Source organism: Phaethon aethereus (genome assembly GCF_964289735.1).
Source record: "Phaethon aethereus genome assembly, chromosome: 2".
In the NCBI taxonomy this organism is placed as follows: domain Eukaryota; kingdom Metazoa; phylum Chordata; class Aves; order Phaethontiformes; family Phaethontidae; genus Phaethon; species Phaethon aethereus.
Genome location: NC_138582.1, coordinates 10942262 through 10966606, shown reverse-complemented (window position 1 = coordinate 10966606; position 24345 = coordinate 10942262). Strand labels below are relative to the sequence as shown.

At 38.5% G+C, this 24345-nt stretch overlaps 1 protein-coding gene across 1 annotated transcript in view; it reads right to left on the bottom strand.

The window, feature by feature from the left end:
• Positions 1-216: 216 nt before the first annotated feature.
• CYRIB (CYFIP related Rac1 interactor B) overlaps positions 217-24345 on the bottom strand; it is a gene marked incomplete at its 5' end in the record, with an annotated part of 84399 nt that continues 60270 nt past the window's right edge. Inside the window, 9 exon segments of the mRNA XM_082014814.1 lie at positions 217-1082; positions 3835-3905; positions 5645-5771; positions 6997-7076; positions 8191-8307; positions 8405-8482; positions 9095-9231; positions 10311-10416; positions 12381-12502. Coding sequence (XP_081870940.1) covers positions 1019-1082; positions 3835-3905; positions 5645-5771; positions 6997-7076; positions 8191-8307; positions 8405-8482; positions 9095-9231; positions 10311-10416; positions 12381-12502 — 902 coding nt within the window. The 3' untranslated portion in view covers positions 217-1018.

Sequence of the window (24345 nt, the reverse complement as noted above, 5' to 3'; positions counted from 1 at the left end):
CTGACAACTGTAGCGAGACGTCAACATGCCACCAGGATCTATATGGACTGCACAAAATCCTTCCCCCCAAACCCTGTACGAGTAGTATTTCTGGGGACAGGGAAGCAGCACAGAGTGGAGAGCAAGAACCCTGAAACATGGTAGGTTTCCATCAGCCGATTAGACTAGTGGTTACTGGTAATGAAACAGCAGAGTTTTCACTATATAAAATTTATAAATTTATTTTTTTGTAAAAATCCAAAGAGCACGAGGACATCTCACTCAAAATACTGGTAAATCAAACCACACTTAGAAAAATGAAAGCTGATTTTATTATCTTATCCACAGCCAATCATTTGACATGAACATGCATACGTAATTTTGCTACGCACACACCACAGTTTAACGTTAGTTATTAAAGGTTAAACATACAACATACATCCTTACAAAAATGAGTCAAAACGCAAACGTAACTTTTAAACAAAACAGTTTTTACTCATTTAAAAAAACCTTTGTGTTGGGTACCATTTTGTACAAACACAGTTAATTTAAACAAATCTGCTTTTAGTTTCCTCATGGTTGCACATGAAAATAAGCTGCAATAGAAAATGAAGTCATCAAGGGGTTTTTAAATAGCAGAAGTAGGCAGTCTTGCCATGCAGAAGAAGCAATATTAAATATTAGTTTTTCAAAAAAAGAAAAAACCACAAGTTTAAAAATATTTAGTTCAAGTCACAAATCTTTCCCCAGTACAGAGAAATCCAAATGCAACGCATAATTAGCTGCCACTTAGGATGGCTATTCTGAAAAGTAGAAATACTTTCCAGAATTGATAATTTTCATTGATTTGGCACAGAAAAGAAGTCTGAGCTTACTTAAGAACAAGGAAGTGATTAAAAAAAGGGGGTAAACAGGAAAAGAGAAAATAAAAAGCAAGAATGAACAAGATAGTAGTTGCAATCACTAAAAAAAAAATCTGTGCATCTCAGTCATTGCAGAATACTGTCTGTCTACAGCAGGTGCGAATTCCAGGTAATTGTTATTGCAACATGGATTTAATTTGCTTGGAGGTAGTCTCATCATTCAAATGCTTTGTTGTGTACCTAAACACAGAAATAAAAATCCAGTTGAGAAACGCATAAATGCTATTTTATGTTTGCTTGACAAATACAAGATTTCTTTGTTTATGGCTCAACCGGACTGTATCAGAGTAAAACCCTCAGCCACTGCCCATCACCCACTCCACTTGTGTTACCAAGTACACAAGTCAGACATTCTGACCTGAAAATGCTGTTATCAGTCAGAACTATAACCCCACAGCCTTGCACCAAGGGGAGTTAAAAATAAGCCTCAGCTGCATGTTGGCTTTTGTGCTCACAGGCCATTTCCCAGTAAACTCACGTTACCAGTTGTGACAGGTAATTATCAATAAAGACTAACTTGGAGGTCTCCATCCATAGGCAACATCTTCAACTAAAATACAGCTTCAGAAAGTTTTCTTCAAAACTTTCAGTCACCAAACTTTTCTAAGATCACTCAGTGAGAATGGATTTAATCGTTTTTCAGCTTAATTTCCTGTTAGGTAAATGTGCTACTAAAACTAAAGAGTATATGCACGTGTTTATCGCCCCTCTTCAAAATTCCCTAGAACATTAGCACATTTTTAAATCACTCAGTCATCTCTTGTTTTAAAAGAAAGTACTGTACATCCTCAATGATGGCTTCTTTGTACTATTAATTTCCCTGATCTTCCTTCCCCAACTGTAATCTGAAAGCAAGTAAAAACTTATTCTGTGATTTAAATTAAACTTGTTCTATTAGCACTTTCGCTTTCCACAACCGCAGTGATATTTGAGTTGATCACCTGAAGAACATACAATGACTTTGTTTTGGAAATTAGTATCAATACAGATTTCAGCACATTTTGGTAATTTATATTTTCCACAAACAAGAGGTTTTCTAAAATCCTGAAAAGTTATTGCACTTGGTATTCTTCTCATGTGAAAAAGCTGAACATGATTACAATACTTATATGAAATTCAAATTATAAACAGCTGATCTCCCTCCAAAATCCGTACCACCTTCCATTTGCCTTTAAGACACATTATCTCTCTCTCGAGAAAACATGACAACTTCTCACACTCCTCCAGAATCAAAGACTTCGATTTGGACTTAATTTCTCATGACATCCTCTTGAATCTGCTTTCACCACGCACACACGTAACAGCTCAGCTCTGCACCTCTTCCTAACAATTCCAAATGTGATTTAAAAAAAAGATTTAAATATCCTACCCAAATGAGTAATCAAATGTATGAAACCAGGACGGTTAAAGTATGTATGCACGAAATAAATGGCTTGGTGAGGTGAAAGGTGAGTATGACAGCACAGACTGCATTTACACTACTAACCACAAAATAATGTACAAGGGAGAGAGAACTTGAACTACGCGTTCCATGTACTTTACTAACAGCGTCGACAATGATGGGGAAAAATGGGGGACCAGCAAAGATCAGTGTTCATTTGCAGCTGCAAACACAATAAATTAGTTAGAAAATAAATGCTAATATAGCATTTCCCTTCTGGAAGCTTGTGTTTCTACTGATCACCACCTCAAAGACTTGATCGCGTACAGAAGGTTCAGATATGAATAACAAAATGATTTAGGCATGGAAATACTCACATAAAGTCTCAAATTAAGCCCATATTTAATTTTTTTCTTTAGCTAATAATCTGAAAAAACTTTGCAAGTGAAACCACTTGTAATATCACATTATTACTTCTTACCACATCATAACACAAAAAAAACCCAAAAACCAGACAGCAAATGAACTTAAAGCGGTTTCATTACAGCTAAAAAAACCAAAGTACCACTGCACACTTTCAGGCAAGACAAACTAAAGCTTCCACATTTCAAAGTGAGTGCATGGATAACAATACCCAGTTACAGTTACTGTTACCAAAGTAACAGGATACTTCAAGTAAGGGCAAGAATGAAGGCTTCATCTACCGATCACATTTTGGCACTTCTTGCCCGTCCTCTGATGCTGGACACCCACACGAAGAACATATTACTGACTACAGATGCAGCTTTATGACCCGGATTAGCAGGTTTTAGGTTTCTATGCAGAATAATTTATTTTTCTTTACCTCTCCACTTATTGTGGCAACTTCTGGTCTCATCTATTCTACAGCAAAAACAATCGAGACTCTTGCCTTAAGTACCTCCCTTTAAGTAGTTTGTGAAAAAGGAACAATTTCTAGTTACATACCAAAAAACCATCTGCCTTACATGTCTGAAGCTATCTGTGAAACATAAAAATCACATGAAATTACTCTTATAGTTTACTAATAATAAATAAAATCAATAAGCCATGCCACACACAGCTGAGGATATGGCCAATGCAAACTAATCCAGCCATTTCTTTGGTGAGCTGGCACAAGCCACAGCGTGCAAGCTGCAGCTGCTCACCTGCTTGCTTGGTAGTTCAGTCAGCAGATGTCATCACAGTTAACTTCTAGTTAGCTTTGAGTACGCATTATATTTTGTCATCAGTTTTAACTTCAGGTACAATGTGTACTCTGTCACGCTTACCTCTACAGACTCATTCTTAACCTGCACGCAGTTGAAGTGTGCAGAAAGTGATCTTAGAATGAAAAACTGCAAGTTTAAAACCCAGCTTTCAGAACACAGTAGCTTCTTCATGCATCCCTGTCTCAAGGCACATTGAGAGAGAAGCCTGCAATAACCACATTCACCTTTTAGCTGTAACATTGATTGAATAGCCTGTATGAAATGCCCCAGATAATTTATGAAAATTCACATTAAAATATTTTAAATAAAAGAATAAGAGTACCTGAGAGCATTTAGGAGGCCTTCTACACTGTTAGGAGGCTGGTCTTTAAGAACTTTGATGCATCCTTTCATCTAGGAGTTAAAAAAAGATAGAGTTGTTTTCATGCTAATACCTTCTAAGTTTACAGAATTGTATTCAGCTTGTCAGAGAGAAAAACATAAGTATTTAAAAATTGCAGCAGTGTAAAGTCTTTTTTTTGGTATTACAAAGGAATTAAGCTTTCAGTAGCTAGTGAAATGGCAGAATGGCGTAGCTACTTGGTAACCTGCATTATCTTTAGACAATGCAACTTTGATGTGAAGCTCTGCTTTATCAACCTTAAAAAAAGGAACTGTAAACAAAAATCTTTGTGTATGATAAATCCATTAAGAATGATCACATTCAGCCAGCGAAATAATGACAAACTCTGCAGCTAATACAGTGGGATAATAGTCGGTTATAGGACGCTACTCTGCCTCAGACTTCACTGGCAGTGTCTCTTCCCACACCTCTCGAGGGGATGCACTGCAAGATGGGGACAGGAGGAGCCAAGTCCCTCTCACTGTAAGAGAAGATCAGGTTCAAGACCACCTGAGGAACCTGAACATGCACCCCCCCAGTCTTTATGGGACCTGATGAGATGCATCCCGGAGTCCTGTGTGAACTGGCTCATGTAGTTGCCAAGACATTCTCCATGATATTTGAGAAGTCCTGGCAGTCAGGTGAAGTCCCTGGAGACTAGCAAAGTGAGCAATGTGCGCTCACAGCCCAGAAGGCCAACCACATCCTGGTCTGCATCCAAAGCAGTGTGGCCAGCAGGTCAAGGGAGGTGATTCTGCTCCTCTGCTCTGCTCTGGTGAGACCCCACCTGGAGTTCTGCATCCAGCTCTGGAGCCCTCAGCACAGGAAAGACATGGACCTGTTGGAGCGGGACCAGAGGAGGCCACGAGAATGATCCGGGGGATGGAACACCTCTCCTATGAGGACAGGCTGAGAGTGTTGTGGTTGTTACGCCTAGAGAAGAAAAGGCTCCAGGGAGACCTTCTTGCAGCCTTGCAGCACTTCAAGGGGGCTTCTAAGAAAGATGCGGACAGACTTTTAGCAGGGCCTGTTGCAACAGGACAAGGGGTCATGGTTTTAAACTAAAGAGGGTAGATTTGGATTAGGTATCAGGAAAGAACTTTTGACAAATGATGGTAATGAAATAGTGGCACAGGTTGCCCAGAGAGGTGGTAGATGCCCCATCCCTGGAAACATCCAAGGTCAGGTTGAATGGGGCTCTGAGCACCCTGATCTAGTTGAAGATGTCCCTACTCCCTGCAGGGGGGTTGGATTAGATGACCCTTAAAGGTCCCTTCCAACCCAAACTATTCTATGGTAACAGACCATTTGAAATAGCCACAAAGCAGCATACAGCAACAGCATGTATTCCATAGACTTACTATCAAACAACAGCAGAAATGTGAAGACTTGAAGACTGGTGGATGATGACCCTAGCTTTTTACCAGCTAGTGAGGAACAAACTAGATGCCGTTGTTATTTCCAGTCATTCTGATTTGGATCTTTCAACACAACCACTGTTCAGAAGTATTTCAAGACACTACATGAATTCCATCAAACTAGATTTTTCATGGACTAACAAATGACCATATATGCGTCTGAAGGCCTAGTCTGCATTTCTCACTGCTTATGTATACAGTTTGCTAACAGCCACCACTACCCATTTAGCATCAATCCAAAGCGTACATCCACTACTAGAACCTGGAGAACAGAAAATGAGCCTATGCACAATTTAAATACTCAAAAAATTATTCAGTAGCAATAAACTTACATCAATTTTTGAAGTTTTGGCAAAAGCACCCACCGGATGCACGTGGTCATAGAGTATGATGACACCCACCATTACCCTCAGACAGAATGATACTGTTTCCTCATTTGTAAACCTGCTTCTATATTCACTGTAATTTGAAAACACATATTATTATCCAAACAAACACATACTAGTAATGGCCAAAATAAGATAAAGGAGAAAAATCCTACTATAAATCCACATAGGAAAAAAAAACACACAAAAAACCCATACCAAACAAAAATCCAAAAACCCACCAACCCCACAAGCTTTTGAGTTTTCCTTTCTTTTTTCAATAACCTGCCTACAAGTCAGATCACTGTTTAGAATGAGTTATCTGGAGAGTAACAAAGATTCTCAAATCTAAAATAGCATCCTGCTGATACAGCATTTCAGGTTTGGTGGGTTTTTTTGGGGGGTGGGGGGTGGTGTGGCCAGGGGTGGTTGTTTTTACCTCCCCCCAGAAAAGAAATTAATATATTAAACCAATACATACTAACTTTGCTTTCAATGTTTCCTACCCTTTTCCCCTCCACCCCCTAATAAGAGACGCAACACAAACTTCTGACTCAGGAAAAAAAAAAGGGAAAAAAGAAAAAGCAAACTTCATGAACAGTGCTTACCTACTTTATTGAATGGGACAGACCATTCCTAAGCAGGGTAAGAATATAAATGTTTGGAGCTCTTAATGTGCTCCACAGCAAGTGTATTGCGGTATTTGGACAGAAACTTATTTAAATAAGTTATACCTCATGCTTGAGTAATTTTACCAATGGGAAACTATTTAGATCCCAGAAGAAACAGATTTAAAAAAACAAAGTTCCGTTTGACTTTTTGTTCATAGTCCCAGTGCCTCTCAAATTTACTGTAGGCAACAGACTGCCTTCACACCTAAAAGTCACCTCAGAATTCCCCAGACAGGAGCACTGTAATTCTGTTACAGCCATCAGCCAAGCCAACCTGCAAGGAGGTACCACTCAACCCATCGCCCATAACCCTTCTTTCAGGATGCCCTAGGCACTCATGCTCAAATAGTGTAGTTTCCTTAATTATACATGAGAAAACCATTTATAAAGAGTGCCAAGAGGTTGTCTAGCTTTCATAGCCATTCTAATTTTAAATATTAATATGTTCAGAAAAGTAGACTGCATGATTGGCATGGCTAGCAAAATGATACAAATTAGTTGTTTACCTTGACGTGAAACTAAGTTTGTAAAAAGAAAACACCATAGCTCCTAATTACCCCAATTCTATTTCTTTCACCTTACGCATCACAAGTCAAGTCTTAGAGAGATGATTCATACACAGTACATCCATGCACTGTTTATACTCACGGGGTTTCCAGCATGACCCTGCACACACTAGCCATGGTGCTTAAGCAATCTGTAGTATTCTCTATCGGTAAATTTTTATTCTGCAGAAGAAGATAAACAGTTTCCAATTCAATTATTGTGAAATATTGTACTACAAACCCAAAACCAAATCAGTGATCTGCTGGCATGGCAATGTGGAGGAATTTAAAATATCAACACAACTATGGTAAGTTGGGTAGCTTCACCCTGGTTTATAAAAATGTTACAATATAGATTACAGAAAAAGTCTACCATATGCGTTTTGCTTGCTTGTTTCTAGTTAAAGAAATACACCATTGACGCTACTGACTTTTGGGCAGTTTTAAAGGAATCATCTAATCTGCTCTTCAAAGTCAGAAATTTCTATAGCCAAATACATGCAGCTGCTGCAGTAGTAAGAGTTAAAACTGTTGCCGACAAAGATCTCAAATGTAAAATAAGAGGCCATTTTTCTCAAGGCATTTCAAGCGTAAAGCAGAACTTAGGAAAAATATTAAAAGACAAATGTATCTTTGTATTAAACATGTAATGTACAATTATTAAGAAATAGTGTGCATTCTTTGCATGTAAGACAAAAGTCATCACAATTATCAGATGTCAAGCATAATGCTTGTAGTGACTGGATTTTATCCCTAATATTTATTTAGGTAGCTAAGGATAAATAGGGATGTGTCAAAATGTTGGAATAATTTTCCAGTTCAGGTTCCTCCCCTCTTCTGCAATAGCGTAAGTATACTTGACTTCACACAGCAAAAACAAAAGTGACTTGGGAAGGAGAAAAGGAAGCTACAATTTCAATTCCCTTCCCTATTTCAAGCACAGAGAATCAAGCTGTTTCAATTTTCTGAAGTTTCTGCTCTAAACCACCACCAAAATGCAGGCAACACACTTGCTTCTCCCACCTCCCTCCTTGAGGAAAGCTATCACTTCATTACAAAGTGTGGTAATACTATCCATTAACTTTTTGCGATGCATCCACAAGGTGGCTATCTGAACTTATTCGAACATCTAAGGCATCCGAGAAAGATACTTTCTGTTCTTTGACGATGAAAAAAACAAAAGTTTGATTTCTACACTCCAGATTAAGCCTAGTAGAAGAGTTTTGTGTTCTCAAATTATGTCTGGCCCTGCAGTGCTTTGAAGTACACTATCCAAGCCATGAATTTATATTCTTACCTCTGACACAAACTTCGTTGTAGCATCACTTAAGGTTTTCAACATCGGCGTTGCTTCAGCATAAAATAAAGACATTCTGTTTGCCAACTCGTTATTTACTTCATTTTCTCCCTCTGCCTATAAAACAGAAAGAAAAAAGAACGTTAGTTCTGTACATGAAAAAAAGTTGGTGGTAGTGTAAGATTACATTTCATTTCATCTACGGGTTACCTACTGGAACATTGTTAATCCTCATACGGCTCAGAGTTCTTCTATAGTAGCTGAAGTCGTTCTGTATAGCAGGATTTGTCATCTACACAGATATGGAAGCAAAAAAGTTTTGACAAGCTCAAGAAAAAATATAACAAGTTTTCATAAAATATAATACTGAGAACAAGAAAATATTCAGCCTTCTGAAGCAAAAAGCCATGGACATGTTGAGAAACGGTATGTAGAAATTCTCAGATTTTTCAGAAAAAAATCTAACAGGAACAAGGGAGAAGTCACCTAAATAAGAGTTTGAGATTAGGAGGTTGAAAAAAGTGGCTTTGCTAGTTTGACTCCAAAGTAAATTAATGTAATTTCAGCTTAGTTCTTTGCTCATTAGGAAGAAAATAGCTGGACTATGGATGTGCACATACTAGAAGCAGCAGCAGCATTATCCCAAGAAATATGCCAAAATCAGATGAAGAAACATGATTAATATCAACTGAAATATAACAAGTGCCTAAAGCTAATACATTATTTCATCTGCTTTCCAGTTTAATCTAACTCCAGGTCATGTGAACAAGCTGAGCACAGTAGATATTTGAGTATCTACTGCATGCTCTATTTTAGAGCAGAACACAACCCAGACTGCTACAGTAAATAGACTTGTACCCTTTTTGCTAGCCTTTATGCTTACAAAATTACACCAAGTTCTTACCTTGAGCTCATCAAAACGGAGTGTAAAGTGAAGAATCTCTGCAAACTGCTTAGCAAGAGCCTGCTCTCGCTCCAGGTGTTGCGTTGGTGAATATGGAGTGCTTGTCAGGGCTCCCAACAGACCTCGCAATCCTGCCTCTTAAATAAGAGGAGAATATCTTGCAATATATAACTGCACCTGCTTCTTGTATCTCTATTGAGTGATATTTTGCATGCCAGACTTAAAATATCCATCTGCCAAAGTACACGGTAATTGATAATAAAGTGCCTGATTAATTGCTTCTATCTGCCGCTGTTACCATATTTACTTACAAACTGCTGTAAAGACTAGGTCTAATCAGTACTGACAGCCATGAAAAAACTTACTGAAAAGTTTTATTCAAGCTGTCTGCAATATTGGTGTGAACCATATTTCAATAATGTGTATTAGCAGACTGTAGTCTTGAAGGTAACACAGAATTCAAGAGGTGCATACCTATCAGCAGAAGTCATATTTTATCTGTTTTTACGATAAACTTGTAATCCAACTTCCTGATCATTTTCTTGAGAAAAATACCTCACCTCTTTAACAAAGGAGAACTTTCCTGCAAAAAGCTTCCATTTTTTGAATGACAAATACCTTTTCTTCATGAGCTATGCTAAAAACTCGGTCTAAGAAGTAAGGTAACAGCAGATAGTTTGTTAAAAAACAAATCAAGTCTAAGGTTTTACCAGCTTAGATATAAAACCAACTTGGCTGATGTTGACAGAGGGATGAATTGCCATCTTAAGTATTGCATCTGCATGAACCAAGATCAGGCGTTTTCATACACCAAATTATTTCTGGTGTTTGAGGGAGAATAATACAGTCACTTTTAATTACTCTTGGTATCAGAAACATTAACAGAATTAATTCCTGAAAATTAGTCTACTAATATTCAAAACAATCTGCTGGTTAGTGCTTTCCAGAGTTCCTAAAGGGGTAGAGGAAGAAGATGACAACTATGCTCCCATCCTCTCTCTCCTCTCAGGTACCTCACTGAAGCAAGTTTGCTTTCACATGCAAGAAGGTAGTGTGCAGATATAAATCAGACCCAACCCAGTGTATGGGAAGAACCTGCGCAGCATGAACCCTACTAACAAGGGTTTGACCTAGATGTGGTCACATCCGAATATGACAAATGTACTAATTAAGACACACACACACACCCCGCCCAAGTTAATACCATTCCACTTACCTAGTCTTTGAGAAAATTCATAGAATTTCTTTAGCTTGCCTACTAGTGGAACAACTGCACCCCATGCCTTCTCTTGCAGCTTCTCATCATTGGGATGCTGTATTGCCTTAAATTAGGAAAAAAAAGAAAAAGAGGAAAAAAGTATGCTTAGATTAAGAATAACTGATACACTAATGGGGGGAGGGGGGAAGTGCAGTGCAACTGTTTGAGGAACTAGTAATTAAAAATTATACCTACAGAGAAATTTCAAGTTGAGAGACAAGCCTGTACTAACCCATGTCAGTTCCAAAAAGCTCTACATACTTCTGTTGAAAGTAAATATACTGAATAGGAAAACAACTTGGACAGAGTATAAAGAAATAGTTAAAAATAAAGCTACTCAAATGAGAAAATTTACATAACCAGATCTAGTTAATTAAAATCAACAACTTTATTGGTGTACCTCCAAACAAAAAAGTTTAGTGATCAAAGCCTCATCCTAATGTGGGCATCTATCACCAATTTCTGAAGAAATTTTCCAAAGAAAAAAAATAATCAAATTTGCTGTGAAATTCAGGCTAAATATTACAGTAGGATTCTGCTTCAAGCACAATCAACAACATAAAGCACCAAGACATGGTATATACCAGAGCTTTGAGGTATGTATGCACGCTCGCAGCCCAGAAGGCCAACCACATCCTGGGCTGCATCAAAAGCAGGTCAAGGGAGGTGATTCTGCCCCTCTACTCTGCTCTGGTGAGGCTGCACCTGGAGTCCTGCATCCAGCTCTGGAACCCTCAGCACAGGAAAGACATGGATCTGCTGGAGCGGGTCCAGAGGAGGCCACAGAAAAGATCAGAGGGATGGAACACCTCTGCTGTGAGGACAGGCTGAGAGAGTTGTTCAGCCTGGAGAAGAGAAGGCTCTGGGAAGACCTTACTGCAGCCTTCCAGGGGGCTTCTAAGAAAGATGGGGACAGACTTCTCAGCAGGGCTTGTAGCAATAGGACAAGGGGTCATGGTTTTAAACTGAAAGAGGGTAGATTAGACTGGACGTAAGGAAGACATTTTTCACAGTGAGGAAGGTGAAACCTTGGTACAGGTTGCCCAGAGAGATGGTAGATGCCCCATCCCCGGGAGCATTCGAGGTCAGGTTGGACGGGGCTCTGAGCAACCTGATCGAGTTGAAGATGTCCCTGCTCGTTGCAGGGGGTTGGACTAGATGACCTTCAAAGGTCCCTTCCAACGCAAAGATTCTACGATTCTATACGCATTGACCTTGTCTTTACAGTAAGCTTCCCACACAAATAAAGCCTTAAATTCAGTCTCTCCAGGTTTTTAAGATAGAAACTAGACTACTTAGCAACTGAAAATTACTAAGAACACAGAAATAAAAACGCTTGTAACTCTCCTACTGCACCTCCCCAGTCAGCTCCTTAATTCCAAAAATCTGTTTCACTCAACACTGGGCTGTGAGTTGCAGCACACTCCTCTCTGGTCCCTAGGAAGTCTCCTACGTACTAGGATTTCTTAAGAGTATCTTACAGTAAGTGCTCACTTTAGAGCCAAGTAACCTGACTGCTGCATCTGAGGAAGAAGGGAAGGGGGGTGAGAATTTATTCCACCCTTTCTTAAAAGTAAAGGAAAAATGGAGTGATGTGCTGTAAAGAAACTTTGCTTCTGTTCCGAACGTCTACTTTACTAAACAAAAACTAACTGAAAGGGATTTAAAATGAGATGTCTTTTGTGTTAGGATTACCACACATCAGACTTCTCCAATTAGTGTACAAAAAGATGTCGACACTACTCAATTGCAGGAATATAAAGAAAAGTCAGTAACAACAATTCCATAAAAAGTTTGAGAAGCATCATTTGATATTATATATGTGCATTAATATTATTGAAACAAGCAACATCTGTTTCACTGTTAAAAAGGAACATTCCAGCGCAGAAATTCAAGACAGCAATTTTAATAGACAACATGCTCTGCCAAAACAGCTCCTGCAAGCAAGAGTTAAAATCCAGCAGTATTTGGTTAGGGTCAGACAATGAACAACCACAAGTTGTGCACAATCATAACGCTCTAGCTCACCTCTCGTATTTCATGGCCAGCTCCTCTATATGACTGCAAATCTTCCAGTATTCCTTCTGCATCCTTTAACACTACATTCACCTGATTATAAATTTCCTTTTCAGATTCTGTAGGTTGGGCATCTAAACAGTAGAACATATTAAATATATATATTTTTAACAACAATATGGAATTCAACAGGCACACCTAAGGGACAAATTTTTCATGCAGCAACTCATCAAGAATTTTCGTTCTCTGAAGAGCTACTGCAATGTATGAGCAACTCCAAGAAAGTAACTCCATTCGTTTTAGTACTCTTTTACCTTCATTTAGCATCCCAAAAATTCACCTGGAATCTATCTTTCCTGACTTATTTAAAATTGAGTTAGGAAAAAACCCTGACAAGTCATCTTTATGACTATCATATCAATCTCACCTTAGAGTGCAGTACAAGCTCAGCGGGAGAGACGTAGGTAAGCACTCAAAAGACACACTCACTACAGATATCACAGGTGGTGTTCATGTCTACTGTTGTCTAGAAACACTGCATCAGATAATTTTCCATCTTCCCTGCCTCCCCTTTTACTGGTTGGAAAAGGAACTATTATCTTTTACTTCTAAATATAATTAATTCTCAAAACATATTCTTTATTGCACTAATTGCAAAATCAGAGTTGAGACCCACCCCCCTTTAGGATATATGCTGTTTCCCAGTTTTTCTGTAATTAGCTGAAGACATTCCAAAAGTATACTCGATCAGCATTTCAAAAAAGCTACATGTGCACATTTAAAGAAACATCATTCGATAAGAAGTATGTTTTGAGAAGTATCAACAGAAGGCTTTAACCTTTAAAAATAATCACTGAGTACAAATATCTCAGACCTGGTTTACCTGATATAAGATCAGTTTTGCTTTTAAAATTCTGATGGAAGCTATAAGGTGACTTCCTTTTAGATTGATACAGAAAAAAAAATTTAGTTACTGAAACTCTTACAGAAGAAAAAACTGTATTTTTTTAACCACACAGAAGTGTGGTTACTTCTCTCTTTACATGGACAAAATATGTTATGAAATCAGTATCAGGATATTTTAATCCAGGATTTCCAATGCCAAAAGTCAGGGTATTAACAATAGATCCTCTTTTAGAGGGACAAACAAAAGCTAGCTATGGACAATGTACCCTCATGATTTCATGCAGCTTAAAGAGTCTAGAAAATGTCTTTTAAAAAGCGCTTTTTTCACGATCCGTATGTGTAACTCCCCCTAACAATGATGGAAGTTATGTACATACTTACAGTAAAAAGAAAAATAAAAACCCAAAAATAATCACAATATCCTAGCATTACACACTAGAAAACAACATCAGAAAGTGAAGTTTGTAGTAGGAGAAATTAAATTTCCCATGCATTGCCTATCTGGATTTTGCTGTAATTTCTGCTTATTTATATGGTTTAATGCATAGAGAGTGGGCATTATTAGCAAATATGCCTATATATAGACCTTGCAACAGTTTAACTGTGATATTTTGAGAAATAAAAAAGAGTTAGCATGTGTGAAAAAGCAGCTGATCACTCCTTTTAAAAAAAGAAAAAGTGTAAGAGCACCACATTGGCTAGTCATTGAGTAAAAGTGGCCAGTGCTTTTCAGATCATCACAAAGGTCACATTTATAATTTTGAAAGCTGCTGAAGACTGCTATAAGAAATGAAGGCAAAAAAAAAGAGGGAAAAGAGCAGACAGGTAAGCACCAGTTGACTGGCAGCAGTTCATGCACAAACATGAAATGCTGTAGTGAAATACAGATTAAAACGTGAAGCTCTGTAGCATTCCAGATTGTGGTGTTAAATAATGCAATCAAGACTTGCCACTTGGATTGTCTCACAATGAGAGCATGTCTTGCCTGTTTAATTTTTCATGCCATTTTTCCTTCACCTTCTCTAGTAAGGAGAGTTGACTTTTTAACACAGGGGCTGGGGAGGCCACAGCAGAAGGGCCCACGAGAACTCCTCCTCATTTCAAAACCCACCAACATGCAGAACAGACGTAGACTATGACCTTCCAACTTTCCAGATACAAATTCAGTGGTCTTCACCAAACAGCTGGTTATGCAAGTCAACACCTTCTACGCCTCTCGGAAATCAGCCAACTACTGTGTTTCATTTCCCCAAAATGTTCCAGGAAACCCAACACAAAGGTTTATACTCTTAATTTGGGATGGTGAGCTTTGTTTGTTTTGATTATAACAAACTTATAAATTCACATGTTTTGAAATCCACTAGGCACTAGATTATTTCTTTCGGTGTGTATTGCATTTTGGTGCACCTAGACATCTCCAACAGAAGAAAGCTGTAAACCTCATTTGTCCAAGCTAAGTTCCTCTCCCATCTGTAGTTTTTCTGCATCTAGAAAAGAGCTCCCATTTGAAAAATAAATCTAAATTGATTTAGATTCACATCACATCACAATACATTTAGGATGTATTAGGACACATTTAAAAGGCACAATATAGAAAATCCTCAAGCCGTAGTGCCAGCTGGCTCAGAGCAATTGGTTTACTTGCTTCTCAGTGCTGGTTAGGGCACTGTATTCTGAAAGCCCATCAGAGATGGAGGAAGAGGGAAAGGTTTCTCTTCCCAAACACTCCTGTAAACTTGAATAGATGGAGGTGGCATTCCCACATACCAGTATGTGCCTGAGGAGTCAAGCTACGGGACTTTCACTTGAGAATCACTAATTGTGGAACTTGTTTCCCTGAATGTGGAGTGCACACAGCAGGAAAGGGAGTTGTACTTCTGGCGTTAGTCTTGACAATTAAGAAAAAGCAACCAGCAATGCCAGGCATCCAAACACCAGGATGAAGGGGGCATACAATATCAGGGATTTTCCCTTTCCCCTTCCATGGATGCAAGTTCCTGCTACAACTTTACGACAAGGCTTTGCCTTTACCCGGCAACATTTTCCATAGAAAGAACAAATACAGTAAGCACAGCACAGCTCACTGAAGTGTTCCAAGGTTTGATATTGCTGCCGGTAGAGCCGACCCCTGCTTATTCAGGGCAACTTTCTCATTTTTAATCCAATAGTAAGAAAAGCAAAGACTGAGGTCCCTCAAGTAAGTGGGGAGTTCATCTTTAAATTAATTTTAAATTTAATCAGGATGTTACTGCACTAGATGCAATATGCATTTAGAGTTCAGAAAGCTCACACGATAACGTATTAAAGACAAAAGAGTAGACTTGAAACAATATACATACGCTGTTATGTGAACTAAATGCTATGGAAGTATGACAACATATTGCATGTGGAGAACACACACATTTAGTGACTATTTAGAAAGTATTTGGCTGGCCTACAAAACAAGTAGGGAGAGAAATTTGGGGTTAAAAGTTTATACTGCACAGCATACACTATTTAAGCTGAGATTTTTTTCCCAGGGAAGAACACATCAAGTCATCTGAAACTGGCTGGGACAAAACTCACAAGCAAGGGAGAGAAAAATCCCAGACTGCTGGAGATGAAATAATTTATTCATCTCTATCATCATTACTATGGAGAATGCTATCTTTGTGGCTCCTCTGAAATCTAGCCAAGTTCTTTGGAGGTAATGCAGAGTACTTTCAGCGCTAGCTTGAGATCACCATCTGCAACCACAAATACTCTATATTTTAGCTACTATTCAAATCAGCGAATTTGGAAAGGATTTGCATTGTGACAGTAATGACACCAATGTAAAAGTTGAGCTGGAAGTTTCCCACGTTGTAGGTGGCTGGTTTATGTTAACAATATTGTCCTTACAAAGCTGTGCATTTTCCTCCACTCATGTTAAAGTGGCACTGCAGAGACTTTAGTAGAATACTTAAGACAACTGTATGTTTCCAATAGGTAAAAGTGAACGACCAAAGAAAACATAAAGCTTAACTTGTATTAAGGCAAGGAAAAGCCAAAAGACCATTATATAATTTATTGGAACACTTTTTGCATGCATTTTGATAGTCAGTCACACAAATCACTGGAATCTAGCACCAAGATAAATATCTGTGAAAAAATGTGAGAAATCAGTCTAAAACCTTTCTAAATTTGGAGTTTGTATCCCTATAAATTTATTTATTATTTATTTTTATTTGTTATTATATATTATTTATTTATTATTTATTTATTTATATTTATGGACATTAGATTTTTAGCTTTTTATGGTACTGTGCAAAAAACATTTAACTAGCCTGCCCACTCCAAAGATATACATGGTTTTAAGAACAAAAGACTTCAAACTGTGTATTATTGGGCCAGGGTAACATAGAATTGGCAAATTTGTTTTTAATGCAGAGCTTACTTGCTCTTCCACATGAAAACACAACATTAAGTATCACAAGATTAAGTGCCAAGTCTTGAAGAAAGATCTTGACTGTGTCAAAGCCAAGATCCTGTCAAGGCAAGCTATCTGAAACAGAGTAGAAAGAAGCATGGATACAGAGCATAGCAGCAGAAACAAAGGCAGGACAGGGTCCAAAATGAATAAAGAACAGTCTAACAATTCAGCCATAATATAAGTCACTTAATTTGACTGCATATGTAAACATTTCATGTCAGCAACCTGCTTAGTCTCATGCCAAATCTTGTTCATGCTCAAAACATGCACTTCAAAACAAAATTGATAGCTAAGGAATCAGTATTTTAAGAATAGCAGCAAATTTTATTGCAACTGATCTCAGAATCATGTTTTTTCTATCCAGATAACCTGAATTTAATTTAGCACAATTAAATGGTTAGTATTTGCAGATTAAGCTGGAGCTTTACAACTCCAATATTCTCCCATATTCGTTCTCCCTACTTCACTAAGTCGTACCTGTTCTGATGTGAGATTTGAAGTGGTTTTAAAAATTCAGAAAGCACAACTGTTGTTTAACACAACCCTTGATTATCTTCCCCTTATGACTAATTTGTAAGGCTATCATCTTCCAATAACAATACATTCAGAAGAGACCATTGACAAAATCCACAGTACAGCCTAAGAGAAGTTACAACTGTAAACGTCACTGAAGCAAAAATATTTCTCCAAGCATTCGCTGTCACATTAGAACTAACATAACCAATTGCTACTGTTTCATTAAACACAACAGAAAAATATTTTGGGGGAAGAAAAGAAGATATAATGAATCTCAAATTATCCATATCACAATACTTCATAAATTTTTTTGTTATGCTATTCCATTGTATTTTATTACATGATCAAAATACACTTGAACATTAGTTTTCTTATTTTATGCTTGCTGATGTGCAGCTAAGTAAAGCAATAGCATATCCCAAAAGAAAGTAAATAACATGCATAGGAGCAGCCAACAACACTTACCTGCCATTCTTAGGCTATATTATATCATGCAACAAAAACTAAAAGCAGGAAATACTTTCAGTATGTGAACCTTTCAGAATGCTTGGCATTGATCTGACAAGCTGTAAGTCTCTCCCTTTCAAAAACAATTTCATCTCTATACTCTCTGAGCCCCCCTTTTACGGAGGGGTGAGGTTAACTGTCAAATTTCAATGCCAAATCAAAGAAGGTTCACATATACACCTTCAATGGAATGATGTTGGAGAGCTATGAATAGCTGTTGTGAGCCGATCTGTATATGCAGCATTATCCAGTATGCAGTGGCACACTGGAAGAAAAGTGAACCAGGTTTTTCTATTCAGCCCTTTCTTTAAAGTGCATATATCTCCTTGCAATTCCAGTAAGTTTTCAAATAATTAAAATTATTTTTGAAGTTTTGATTAAAAGCAAACAGAATCTTGCTTTAAAACAAGAACCATATCAGATTCCAATAGTAAAATATAATTTGAAAGCTCTTCCCAAAATAAAGATCTTATATTTTAGAAACTATGGTCATTTTAAAACAGATTATTGCTTTCTACAAAAGTTCAATGAACAATTATCCATAGCTCCGGCATGCAAAGGTGTTAGAAGGACGGAAAGTGAAAACATACATTTAGTACATGACAAATGCAGTCTACTGCAGGCAAAGAGTAATAGATATATAAAATCATCTTCTCACTTTCAAAATCAAGGAAAAAATTTGGCCCCTGCTCAAGGTCTGTGCATGTCAAAACTTTTAGAAGGTTCCCCATGTTAAGGTACCTGCCAAGACAAGAATGAGAGAAAAGAAAATTTTCTTTTTATAAGAAGGAACAGCCCAAAAACAGCTGATTGAAGCGGTGGGGGAAAGAAGACCAGAGAGCTCCATCAGGCACGAACCCGTCCTTCAGGCTGCCGCCTTGATGGGTGGAGGGAGACCCCCACCTCGAAGACGTACAGCTGGCGATCCCAGAGATGCAATGCAGCTTTCCTGTAAGAAGTGACTACGTCACCATCATCTTCACAGCTGCCCCTTTGAGAAAGGGGCAGGACTCCAACCGAAGGCCTCACCAGTGACTAATTCTGTCCCGGTACACCGTAGCACCAGTGTCCTGAGCAGCAGTACTACATTGAGGGCTAAGTACCATATTTGCAAGCATTGACATGGTAGCCATGCTACAGATTTCTACCTGATAGGACAAGAGAAGGAAAGAGCTTTAATTTTGTCAGCCCTTACAATTTTGTCAGAAAGCCATTACTGAAAACTGCATCAAGATACATCATTTCAACGTGCAGAAAATGCCAACACAGGTATGGCACAGACCTTTTATGCAAGGTGTCTAAAACATCTGTGAAGCTCAGCCAATTCCACTTTGGACTTCTGGATGTAAAAAACGCATATTAGCTGCACCATGAATGACCAAACCAGGATCAGGAATGATTTAGTACTCACTCTTAGTACTGTAAGGTAGGAATACAGTAAACGACTGCTCAGCACAGATTACTACGGCATACTGACTGAATTTTTCATTGTATGATTACTTGATTTGCAGGCAGATGGATGGACATCACTGACCACAGAGACCCAAAATGACTAAGCCCATGGAAAGAAAATTTACACAGTAGCATGATGGTGGCTTGGCTACTACTGGAGGGGGGAAAAAAAAGAAAAATAAAAAAGGGAATGGAAAAAACACATGCAACTCTTTCAAATTGCAGATTTGCAACTGAGTCCCCTAGCCTTCACTGCAGCAGGTATAAGCAACCCTACTGTTACCATTTTAAATGCACCAGCTGTGAAGGGCCGAGAGACTTACTTTCAAAATCCAAGAAAAAATGTGCTGCATTGTGGTCTATGTCCCTGGTTAGCACCTTAATGAGATTACCCATGCCAGCAAACCTAAAAATAAAAATGGCAAAATAATTTAGTTCCAATAACCATTTCCTCTTTTAAGTACACGCCTGGGGCTCACCAGAGCAGGGCTCCCATCGGGTTTTGCACACTGGATTCATCACCTTCTCGTGGGAAGTAGAAAACGTGCAGTGTACAGCATATTTTTGCTCCCCTTCTTCTCATGGAGGCGTGATTATTGAAAAAAATAAAGAGTTATAGCTTTGACAAAAATAAAGATGTGAACTACTGACTCTTTTTCATCTTTGTTTAATACATTTAAAGAATTATGTTACCTATGATGACTGAGCAATAGTTTTGCATTAAGTGCAGCAACCCACAGCCAACAAAGCAATTATTGCTTAGGACAAAAGCAACCTCAAATGGAACTGGTGTCATCATAAGCCTGATTTTTACTATCTCTCCATAACCCAAAACAAATTTCGGAAAGCCTCTTAGTAGTAGTCATCTGTGGCCAATGAATTGTTTTTCCTGTCAAATCATGTAAAGTGATGAGTTAAAGTTTTCCAAAAACAGGAGATAATCAAGTTTCAACAGTTGTTCTTACGTTTGCTGTCACATCCCAGCTAAAAGAAATGAGAAGTGGAAATAAAATTAAATGGTCATTACATTACTGGAAGTCAGACAAACTAACCAAACAGTTTCAAAAGTTAGCATAAGTGGTTGAGTCACCATCCCTGGAGGTATGTAAGATGTGTAGATGGGGAGACATGGTTTAGTGGTGGCCTTGGCAGTGCTAGGTTAACGGTTGGACTTGATGATTGTAAAGGTCTTTTCCAACCTAAACGATTCTAAGATTCTATGGTTTCAGAGATTGAATACCGTCAGCAGGACTATGAAAACTGCATTTCATAACAAGGCAGCCTTTTCAAGGACACTCCCATGTTTTACAGAGGCTGCAAACATACTTAAAAACCATTTCCCTGAAATACCAGGAGTTCACTGGAGTGCTGCTGCAAGACAAACACAAGACACTACCCAAAAAACTGATTTCAAATTAAGAATAAGCCATTAACAGTGTGACATTTGGATTCAAGCATAAGATCTAATAAATCAAGTTTCAAATTAGTGTAACTATACAAACCTACCAGTGTATGCTCCTTTTTTTTTTTTCCTGATTTTTACTTTTACTGAAGACTGATGTTTACCTGGAAGGAGGCAGCATGACAATAAGAATCATTAATTTATTAGGAATCAAGAAAACTGAAGCAATGTGAAGTCAAAACAAATTGCCTGGCAAAACAAATTCTCAGAACCTCTGCTGAGAGATTTCTTGAGTTCCGTAAGAAAAATGCAACTGGTGTGTGAAGGAAAAGCAAACTAAGCATGCAATTTAGTTTTCAGGATCCACAAGATTCAGCAGTAACTCACACAATCAACAAAAGCTAGAGAAGGAAGGGGGAATTCATTGAAAATTATTGAAAATTACATCTTTGCTCCAACAACTTCTACAGAATGACCAAACAGTTAAAAATCTGGGTTTTTAGAAAAGCAACTTTGAGTGTAATCCAACTGATGACAGCGGATTCTGCACGTAGAACCTCATCACTAGGTGTACCCTTGGTTTTTTTGCACATTCAACTTTCTCCTTGAAACTCAAGAAAAAGCAAGTCCTGCTTCCCAAGCATTTGAACTCAGTTCTCTGGAAAGTCAGATCAGATTTCTGAGCCTATAAGAAACACCCATTAAGTTTTAAATTAGGGTGTCCAGTTTAGACACTTAATCTTAAAAATTAATCCATCAAAACGTGTTTCTTCTATGAGTCAGCTTTTCCAGAGCTTTCCATTCCACAGCTTAGTGGACTCTTCAAATGCTACACAGGCACCAATGGCGTGTAAACAAGCAACATCAGAAAGCAGAGAAACTACTCTTCCGTATCTCACAAGCATGTTCTGTAATGCAGGACTGAAAAAGCCACTTCGCTCACTCCCCCACAACGAGGACATTCATAATCTGGAAAAAGCTGAAATACAGAGGCATTCTTAAACAAGTATGTTCAACAAGGGCAATAAAAAGTCAAGAGTACAAGCTGCCTAATAGTGATTGAATCTGTAGATTCTTAAAAAAACAAACCTCAATCTCAGAATGGTATATTGCATATTTCAATTCCAACATTAACAAGCAAGTAGCAAACACATCGCAGTGAATGGCATTAACTGCCTAAGAAGAACTCCTAACTGTACCTACAATTATTGCCATGCTTCAACTCTTCAGCTGCACCATCCCCTCTTCCATCAAAATATTTTCAATACCTGAAGTAAATGCCTCTATGTAGGTTTTGCCTTTGTTTTGGTATTAACCAGTCTCCTAAGAGTTCACAGGGTCACTCGTATGGTTTAAATACTGGATAACATTACTTCTGAAGGTCAGAGTAGGGATGTGCTTATAGGGTTGAAATATTTTGAAAATCAGTTTACAGAAGAGCATACAGCCACTGCAGAACAAATTGTATAACTGAATCCCTACCACTTCCTAAAATGAGCAAGGGGTCGAGGACTCAGTTTTTACAATACAGACCTTCACCCCTAGAAAAGTTTGCCAATAAGAATATATGGTTCCTTTTCTGGGAGCAAGTTTAACAAATAGAGAAGCACAATAAAAGGTTTGGCACTGCAGTGAAACAGTAAATATGAAACAAATTCAAGCAGAAGATGTGACTGACCTAATGGTAACAGTTCACTGAACAGCCTCTCTCAGAAAAGGAGAGAAATTGCAGATGATGAGAATGATTAATTCAACTTTGACGGCTACAAGATGACAACATGTGATACAGGAATACATTTCAATTTACAGCAACACAAAAGCTGCGTGAACACTTGTTCATAGTAAAGTTCGTTAACAGACTTCTTCCCTCGTGTGTTCAGCATAGTGAAAAAAATCTTGATGAATTTTAGTCGCACCACGGTTGAGCATACGAGATACGTGATCACATTTGCCTCCTTAGCAGCCAAACATTCATCGTATAGCCCGTTTTTATGGACTGAATGGAAATCAAGCAGAAACTGGACAAATACAGTATTTTTGAAACTTGTATTAAGACGAATTCTAACAGTCCCTCAAGAATCTCAAGTATTCCTTAATACTGGAAGATTTGCTGTGTTTTAAGAACTGTCAAAATGGCTATTCCTCCAAGTGGTAATCCAAAAAGTTAGATTTTAAGAAGCTAAAAAAAAGAGCCTGAAAACTCCGTTTAGACAAAAGTTGAGATGATCTAGCACTTCTTAACAGGACACTTTCTCTCTCTTAGCATTCAGAGTAACGAATGCAAGGTCCAACAGATAGGAATTTACTTGTCTGGCAAGGCTAAGCACTAGTTTCTGGAGCTCTGAAATGGTCTTCTAGAAAGGAGACCCCAGTGTTACACTGTGGAACTTCCCAGATGCATGGAAGCAGCTGCAGGTGAACATGCAATGGCTCTACACTTCTGTAAATTATTTTGCTTCAAAAGATATAGCTAAGCTGAAAGAGGAGCTGACCTGTTGCCCTCAGGTGGAACCCTATAGATGGGGAAGATGAAAACTGACTTTTCCAAGACGCTGCTATGCCAGAGGAATACTTGCATCAATCTAGAGTAAAGCAACCTAGCTCAGAGATGCCTCAGGCTCCTGACAGATGCAGATTTACTAAATGTTCTCTTTTGTCCAAGATGGCTTATCACCTACGTTTCTGCTGGGCCTAAACCACATGAAAGAAGGTCCACTATTGGCTCTAATACTAAGGATGATGACAATCTGCATGTCGTAAATGGACAGTCTGCAAAACTAGACATTACAGTTATCTTTAGGGACCTCTTTTGGTATTTGATAGCCTTTAAAAGCATCACCAGCATGGAAGATTTTGGTAGTTCTATAAAGACTTCTCTTGGTAGTTAACCACCATCGTGCCATACCCAGTCAGTACTGATTTACGAAGCACTCTTTCAGTTTCCTTGGAAGTTCACAACTTCAGCTGAAGTAAGTAGAATAGAATTAGCTCCGTTGGAAGGGACCTACAATGCTCATCTAGTCCAGCTGCCTGACCAATTCAGGGCTCACCAAAAGTTAAAGCGTGTTGTTACGGGCATTGTCCAAATGCCTCTTAAACACTGACAGGCTTGGGGCATTGACCACCTCTAGGACGCCTGTCCCAGTGTCTGACCACCCTCTCGGTAAAGAAATGTTTACTAATGTCCAGTCTAAACCTCCCCTGGCGAAGCTTGGAACCGTTCACACATGTCCTATCCCCCGATCCCAGGGAGAATAGATCAGCACCTCCCTCTCCACTTCCCCTTGTCAGGAAGCTGTAGAGAGCAATGAGGTCACCCCTCAGGCTCCTGTTCTCCACACTAGACAAAATCAAAAAGTCTTTAGCCACTCCTTATATGACATTCCTGCCAGCTCTTTCATCAGTTTTGTTGCTCTCCTCTGGACACATTTGAGGACCTTCACACCCTTCTTAAATTGTGGTGTCCAGAATTGCTCTTTTAGAATGCCATATATGGTTCCAGTTAACTAGCCCTGACACTGAGCTATCCTTATTCAGTCAAGTAAATTTTCCAGCACTAACTGCATCCTTCTTGAGCACATTGCCACATCAGTTGGCCTCAATCCAAGAAAGATTTGAACCTGCATAAAGACCAAAGCCAAAACCAAGTACTACTACTGACTGAGTTTTATAACCTACAGTTGGGCTTTGTCCCAGAGCCAAATAGCTGACTCGAAACATTGACTGGAGATTGACTTTTGTGG